Here is an 8,102-nt window from a genome sequence, read left to right on the forward strand (position 1 = left end):
TGGTGCTCGGTACTCATGTGACCTTAGGCACGCGCCTTCCTCCAATTTCTCCGTTTCCAGCTACAGGCCAGCACTACCTATCACCTGTCCAACCAAACTCTGTAAGAGGTCTGGAGGTTTGAAAAGGACCCTGTAGATTAAGGTCTGCTGAGAGCTGAGAATTACAGAACCAACACAGAGGCAGCATAGGCAGAGGAGATGCTGTATCATTATGTTTATGCATCAATTTAGAAGTGGGGGCCAAATGACAGTGGCCAGCAGCCAGTACACAGGGAACTGGACACTTCTTTCCACAGGTCATACTAAGGAGGAAACTGGGAAGTGCCACAGAGTACAATAAATAAGTCCCACTTGTGTAAAAACCGCTGCTTGCCCACACATACCCAGCCAATAGTAGGTATGCAATGAAAACCAGAGAATTAGCCAAGAGTAAAGTCACAGTGAAAGACAATGGAATGTGAACAGGCTGAAGTTCCATCTATGGTTAAATAATGCAACCTTGGCCAAACAATGTATGTTTTTAGTGTGTTCCACTATCTGGCCAGTGCTGTGAAGCTTGGAACCCCACAGCACTCTTGTGAGCTCACTGAAGTTAAGACCTTAGCTTTTCCAGAGATACATCAGTCAATGACAGGACCCAGAAGACACAACAATTTCCCTTTATTTAATCTCCATATTCATGTACCCTAAAATATATATATATATATATTTAGGTTAGGAAAAAGAAGATTTGGGATTAGGTATTAACACACACAGGGTGCAAAAGAAGCCCATTACAATTGCTTGCCTTGGCAGAGTAGGACCTGGTCCCAGACTCTCACCAGAACATGGTTGGCAGATCCTCAAGGAGGACAAAAAACTGCCAGATGCTGAGCTCACAAAGAAAACTAAAGACTATGGAGAATAAATAAATCCCTACTGCTTCTTAGACATTTTGAACATAATCCCTGCAAGATGAAGATCAAACCAGGGCTTCAAAATCTCACAAGCAAGAAACTCAGACCCAAGAGACAAGCCAAGTGAATGAAACAAAAGACCAGTGATACCACACAGTACAAAATAGTAATTATTTATATTTTCAAAAAGAAAAAGTTAACATTTGGAAGTCTCCCCTTTGGAAGAGGGGCTAATCAGAAGTGACAGGACCGGCTCCTATGCAGGCGACAAGTCAGGTACAAACAGCCAGGCCATCTGGGCTGGGATTTTTTTTTCACATAGCAATAATAATAAAATTTTCTTTTCTCTTCTTTTTCTTTTATGTATTTTCTGGATTTGTTTCTTCTCTTATTCTCTCTCTCTCTCTCTCTTTCTCTCTCTCTCTCTCTCTCTCTTTCTCTCTCTCTCAGAAAAAGGGAAGGGGAAGGGAAGAAAAAATAAAATCAGAGAAAAATGCAAAAAAAATCCATTTTCCACGATATCTAAACAACAGAACCATAGTTTTTATATCAGGACAGTATGAATTTTGGATGAATTATTTTTTCCAGTTTTTAACACCAATAAGGGTTTCGGCAGAAGCCACTACCATCAACCACTCATTTTCCAGGTCAGATGACTTCTTCCCCCTCTGCTGTCAGCATCACTTTTCCTAAGAGGATGAAAGGATGGGCTTGTTCTTGCAAACAGTAAGTGCTAGCGAGAGAGCTCTTCTGATACTTGGATGGTAGTGAGGAGTCTTCACAAGTATCCACAGTCGGAAGGACTAAAATTTGCTTCTTTCAATATAAATACTACTGGAATCCACAACTGATTTTTGAAGAAAAAAAAACCACTTTCTTCTTTCCTTTTTCCATCTCTTAAGACTAAATGTCCCCTTGTTTCTGCTTTCCCTTCCTTTTTGCTGCAGGCACCTGATGATTTGTTCTGCTCAGCCAGATGCCCATTTCTCCGAAGTCCCACTGCTGGGATGGCTTGAGGCCAGCGCCTAAACTGAATCCCAGTGTCAAACTTGCTCAGGCCAAAGGGCACATGGTGACAGAGCAACAGGGTTTCATTAGGTTGAGTGGCCCAAGTCCTGGGCCCTTCCCTCCCCCAGTTCCCCTAAGTTATTTAGTGCTGTTTTAAAGTCTGGGTCATGGTGCAGTCTTTCCCGACACAGAGTAAAAGCCCCACAGACTGCGCTGTCTACCTGGTAGTCAGTGGCAGCAATGGTGGCTGCTGCTTCTGGAAAATAAATGGAGTCTCCCAACTGGCAGGATCTTAGGATTGCTTCAGGCGTTTTCGTGGGGGCCCCAGGAAAGGACATTGTGCCGAAGCCAGAGAGCGGTATGCTTCTGCCACTAAGTGGGGATGTGACACCACCATTGACTTCCACCCAGAGGTCTCCAAGACATCCGAAGCATGACTAGGAGAAATGTGGAGAGATAAGTTACCAAAGGGAGTGTGCACATGGACCAAACAGCTACCTAGACAGCCCACTTTTCCAGTGTGTGGTGTAGAAGTGTTAATGCAATCAGCCCAACCCAGACAGAACTCTTACCACGTATATGAGTAAGAATGTGCTTCCTAGACAGTGTGCAGACCGGTAGACTGGGCTGTGGCTCTTCTAACTCTGAAAACTTGGACTCTGAGGTACTGCACTTTCAAAATGGGAGTTGTACATCCAACTCTTAATAATGCTGAAGATGTTTACACTCAGGGATGCTAAGAAAGAGAAGAGCAGGGATCTGACTCCAGCTGCTCCTGCCATTCACTACTCTTCCTGACCACAAGGCACATCACAGCCAGGGCCTACTGAGGGTCAGAAAAGAGAAGGTGGCAGCTGTTTTTTGCTCAATGGTTGTTACCTTCTAAAAAGTTATCTGACACTTACTGGTCCTTCCTTTCTTCTTCTGTTTCAGGCTAGCACCTTAGAGACAACCATGGAACTAGGCTTAAAAGACATTATTTCCCCATATTTGTGTATTTTCTGTGTTAAAATTGTTCACTCATCTACCTGAACATCTTAGACTTGTTGACCCCAAGGTGCTGTTATGAGGATTCTTTTCCCTCCAAATTTTGCTCCCCAACACGCAAAGGAGTAATAAAGTGCGTCCTAATGAGAAAGACTATACTAATAACCTGTCCCAGCTCCTTCAAAGTACTCTAGAAAGTACTGTGGTGAGCTCATCTGTCACTTGGAATTAAGTAACAGACCTGGTAGACTGCCTCCTTTTCAAATAGTCTTTAACAGTCAGTTAATGTTACCCCTTCTCTTTCCCTGATCCCAACAGAGACTATAAAACATATTTTACTGACTCATAAAACAGGAACCTCTATTCTCCTGGAATCTATCTTTTTTTGTTGGTCAAAGTAAAGGGAGGCTGCTGTCATTTGGGGCACACAGCTTTTCCAGGACAGTAAGTAACACTACTCTGTCCTAGCACTGTTTGGAAGTAAGGAGCTTCACATGCAGAACCTGATCCATGCAAGCAAAACCATTTTTCACTCTGTTGAGCTGAATGAAAAGATGAAAATTCTCTATTTAACATCAAAAGGTTAACGAAGCTGCTTGTTCACTTTACCCACTAATTCAAAGTCTTTCTTACTTCTTAATCCCAACTATTCTGAAAAGGGGACTTTGAAGATGCTACTCACTAGTTGATGAAATCCACAGCCTGAGTTTTCAGCTGATCTGCGCTGTGGAGGTCAGCCAGGATGAGAATCTCCGCAGCGTTCTCCACAGAGAGGTTACTGCAGAGGGCATCCTCACACATGACCTTCAAACGCTCCAGGGCATACTGTGAAACAAGCAGTGTTGTGGTCAGAGCAGCAATGGCTCAGGGCTCACTGCCACTGAAGCCTTCTCCTTAGTTGTGCGGCTGGGAAACTAGCTGAACACAATTGCAGAGCACAGGGAAAGTACCAACACAGTCATCAACACAACCACACTCTGAAGGGCAGCTGCTTAAGCCTAAAGTGAAGAGAGCTGAAGTAACGTGGGAGCCTTGTCTCTCGGACTCTACAGTTTACTTGTTAGGAGATGACAAGCAGAGCAGATCTGCATCCCAACAGTCACTCACCACCTGCCTTTCTTACACCGTCACCACCTGCCCTGACAGAGAAGCACTGGCCAGCTGCAAGCGAGCACACCATTCTATCACAACTTCTGCAGTCCTACTACTTATAGCTGAAGCCCCGTTTTGTTGAAGGTGGGGTTCCTCCCTTCTTTCTTTACTTCCTTCCTTTTCTTTTTTTTTTTTTTTGTTTTTTTGTTTTTTGTTTTGTTTTGTCTTGTTTTTGAGACAGGGTTTCTCTGTGTATTCTGGCTGTCCTGGAACTTGCTCTGTAGACCAGGATGCCCTCAAACTCAGAAATCTGCCTGCCTCTGCCTTCTGACTGCTGGGATTAAAGGTGTGTGCCACCACAGCTGCCACAGTTCTTTTTATTTAAACATTGTCACTACCCTGGCAAAATACCCCAACTGACCTATCAAGCTGTGCAAAGGGACCCTGTGGTGGTTTTCACCAGCATCTCTGACACATATTGTTCCTGAGTGAGGGTGAGCCAACGGCTTCTTTCAAATAGGAAAAGATAAATCAAGTCTTATTTTATTGGGGTTAAGATTCTGAGGGTAAAAAAGGACAAAGCAGCAGATACCCTGGTTCTAATTTCAGTTTAAATACTCTTATTTTCTAAATTAACAGCACAGGCATTCTGGAAGGGTCTAGGTGGATGCTGGTGCGTTCACTGACCCAGATGGTTAGGTCTGATGACCCTTGGCTACCTGCTCTCTACTATAGCATGAACAGGAATAAAGAAGGCATGAAATAAAATGCCATTAATCAGTTCACAGGAGAAGCATTTGCTATGAGGCTTTCCAGTCTCTCTATAGAGCCTCCACCTTCAGGGCCTTAGAATTCGATGACACAATGCCCCTCCAGGCTGAATCACAACAATCAAACCACTACACTTTTATTATGAATTTCAGGCAAGGAGGAAAACCTGTTGGCACTGTGATCTCCTAGAGCAAAGGGGAGTTTTATTGGTTTTGGTGCCACTTTAATTTCTTAAATTTAAGTAACTGAAAAACAGTTTCCATAGAAAAGGGAAAATGACACTAGATAAGCAGGAAATGAAGGTGCTGGGAGGGGCTGAGCACATGGTCCGCCTCTCTATAGTGCCATAAGGACTGTCCCTCTTATCCTTCTTTACACATTCTTTTAAAGGACTTCTGCTGTGAATAGCTCTGATCCCGCCTGCACAATTAGACAAAAGTAGCCACTCTTGTCTCTTGGGGGACAAAGTTTTTTTTCTTAATTATGCTTCTGAAAACCTTGCCTAATGGCACTACTTACTCGGGAGATTGGAACTGTGTCTCCTAGACCTGGGCAGCATGCTTTGTTTTGTTTTTAGTCTAATTACACATGTCCCTAGGAGATTGGTAAGGCTCAGAAGAAGCTGTTTTGGCCTCCTGGGTAAATTCTAGATGTTTAGATCCTTCCATGAAGGATTTTTCACTCTGTTTTCCTAAACTCACTGAGAGGTATAAAGGTAAAGCATACTTTCAAATAGGCTTGGAGCAAAGGCTTCCCAGTGGGAGATTCTGAGTGGAATTTGAAAATGCACACCCACTTCCCTACTCCCCTACCCCCAAGATAAGGTTTCTGTGTGTAGCCTTAACTGTCCTAGAACTGGCTATGTCAATCAGGGGGGCCTCAAACTCAGAGTGCCTGTCTCTGCCTCCTGAGTGCTGAGATTAAAGGTGTGCGCCACCACCACCTGGCAACTTCTCATTCATAAATTTATAGCATTGTTGGATTCAACTGCTTTCTTTTTTTAAAGTCAGAAGGAAACATGGTGCATTGAAAATTCCACCAAATTTTCATGGTGCATTGAAAATACTTTCTTATTGTCTTCAGTGAAACTAAGTTTCTTCTAGTCAGAAATGAGGCTGACAGGGAGAGTGTGGCATCTTCATGTTGCTAACTATTAATCAAGTCTTAAAAGGTAATAAGAATAGAGTTGCCGGGCAGTGGTGGCGCACGCCTTTAATCTCAGCATTTGGGAGGCAGAGGCAGGTGGATTTCTGAGTTCAAGGCCAGCCTGGTCTACAGAGTGAGTTCCAGGACAGCCAGGGATACATAGAGAAACCCTGTTTCAAAAAACAAAACAAAACAAAAGAATAGAGTTACTATCCCAATCTTCACCAAGAGAAACAATTGGGTCTATATGCTTTGCCTTCAGTAATACTTCAAAATGCTGCTCAACACAGATAAAACCTCTGTTGTATGCCTATGTACCATCCTCTGTCCTTAAAAGGAGTTAATTTTCCAGAACAAAATCTAGAGAGGCTCTGATGCTCTTGGTTAGAGAATTTTTTTCCTCAGCAAAGTACTAGAACTCAGAACACAACAGAGAGAGGCTGCGCTCCCAGAACATCTGCTTTCTCCTGAGGTCTACTGTTTAACATCAACTGCCCCTGCCTAAAATATAGGGAACACTTCTACAGGGCAAATATCAATCACACTGTCCATCCTATCACTGGTACTGCATAGGCCCTGGGACACAGGCAGGTAGCCTCCAGGCCCCAGCTGATGTGTCTTTATAATGTAGGTCAGTCCCCACTGTGTCCTCAGGTCCTCTACTCAGATGTGATCCTTGAGAAAAATGCTTCCAGGGTCAACTGAGTGGGAGACCTGCTGTCTAGCAATACTTGCTTTCAGAAAACTCTCCTAAACTCAGTGTGGTGGCTCTCACTTTTAATCCCGGTCAGCACTTGGGAGGCAGAGGCAGGAGGATCTCTGTGAGTTAGAGGTCAGCCTGATCTACAGAGTGAATTCTAGGCCAGTCAGAGCTACATAGACTCTGTCTCAGGGAGGAAGGAAGAAAGAGGAAAACAAAACTTCCCATACACACTAAGATGCTCTAGCTTGGACCGGAGCCACTACAAGGTCCCCTTCAATTACTGGAGGTCAGGCCTCTATCCCCGCCTTCGCAAGATTAGATTCGCCACAGCCCTTCTACACTTAGAGAAGGGAGGAGATGTCAGGGGCATCCCTGCTTACACACTGAAGGCCTAAAATCAGTCATAGGCCTAAAATCAGCAATAGGCCTGTCATACATGTATACTAATACCAAGTCTTGGGTCTCTGTGGAAAAACATTGAGACAGATGGCTATAAGCTAATGTAAACAGGCAGCTTTTGTAGAAATTTACCAGCCTGAGTAGTCATAGACCTTGTAAATAGGTAGCCTTGGCAGACAATACCAACTTAGATAAGGACAAGTGAATCATAGGCTGAGTCATAGTGACCTGTCCCCTGAACCTTCACCCAGCCAATACCCTGTTCTAAAAGATATCTGTATTCCCCCTGAACACCCACGCTCCACTGTCATCCCCTTCCCCACGTCCTGCCTTTTTGTGTTTATAACCCGTGTGTGAATAAGTAAAAATTATGATTTGAAAAAAAAAATAAAGAAAAGAAAAAAGGGAAAAACTAAAATAAAATAAAAGATGCTCTAGCTTCTGAGGAATCCTGCAGTAAAATGGGAGCCAAGATACAGATAAAGGTCTCTCCTCCTCCTCCCCCCCACTCCACCTGCCCCTGTGTGTGTGTGTGTGTGTGTGTGTGTGTGTCCAAGGCAGGGTTTCTCTGTGTAGTCTTCAATGCCTTGGAACTAGCTCTGTAGACCAGGCTGCCCTCCAACTCACAGAGATCTTACCTGCCTCTGCCTCCTGAGTTCTGGGATTAAAGTGCATGCTTTCCATACCAAAAGGTTCCTACATTGTTGGGACAATGTATAAGACTGTCTTGCCTAAAGTAAGATATATGCATGCTCACTTCACCCACAATACTAACACATAAGCCCTTTCACAAAACTGAAGAGATCACTGTAAGACCTGGTCATATGACTATTTTCTTGTTCTTATCTTACCTTATCAGCAGCTGCCAGCAAGTCATCAGCCATTTTGTCAAGGTTCGGAGCTTTCCCCGTGTAAATGAAGCACATCATCTCCTTGAAGACTTCAGGTTCTACATCATTAATTTCAACCCGATTCTACGCCAGAAAAGCCAAACATGAGAACTATCCTCTAACAGAACAAGATTCCTAAACTATATTCATGATTCTGAGTTCTGGTGAGGAAGAAGCTTGTATGAGTTAAGCCTAAAACCATGGGTAGAA

The 8,102-nt window shown here is 43.7% G+C and overlaps 1 protein-coding gene across 2 annotated transcripts in view; it reads right to left on the reverse strand.

Moving 5' to 3' along the window:
* Window positions 1-643: 643 nt before the first annotated feature.
* The window catches only part of Spop (speckle type BTB/POZ protein), a 76,945-nt gene continuing 69,486 nt past the window's right edge, over window positions 644-8,102 (reverse strand). Inside the window, exons 8-10 of one of the 2 annotated variants that reach the window (XM_028755063.1) lie at window positions 7,854-7,976; window positions 3,574-3,716; window positions 644-2,341 (exon numbers count right to left, since the gene is read on the reverse strand). In XM_028755063.1, coding sequence (XP_028610896.1) covers window positions 2,197-2,341; window positions 3,574-3,716; window positions 7,854-7,976 — 411 coding nt within the window. In that variant the 3' untranslated portion in view covers window positions 644-2,196. The remainder of the gene's footprint in view (window positions 2,342-3,573; window positions 3,717-7,853; window positions 7,977-8,102) is intronic. The other variant, XM_028755064.1, reaches the window with a different exon arrangement.

The sequence above is a fragment of the Grammomys surdaster genome, unplaced genomic scaffold, assembly GCF_004785775.1.
Source record: "Grammomys surdaster isolate TR1022 unplaced genomic scaffold, NIH_TR_1.0 126048, whole genome shotgun sequence".
NCBI classification, from domain to species: domain Eukaryota; kingdom Metazoa; phylum Chordata; class Mammalia; order Rodentia; family Muridae; genus Grammomys; species Grammomys surdaster.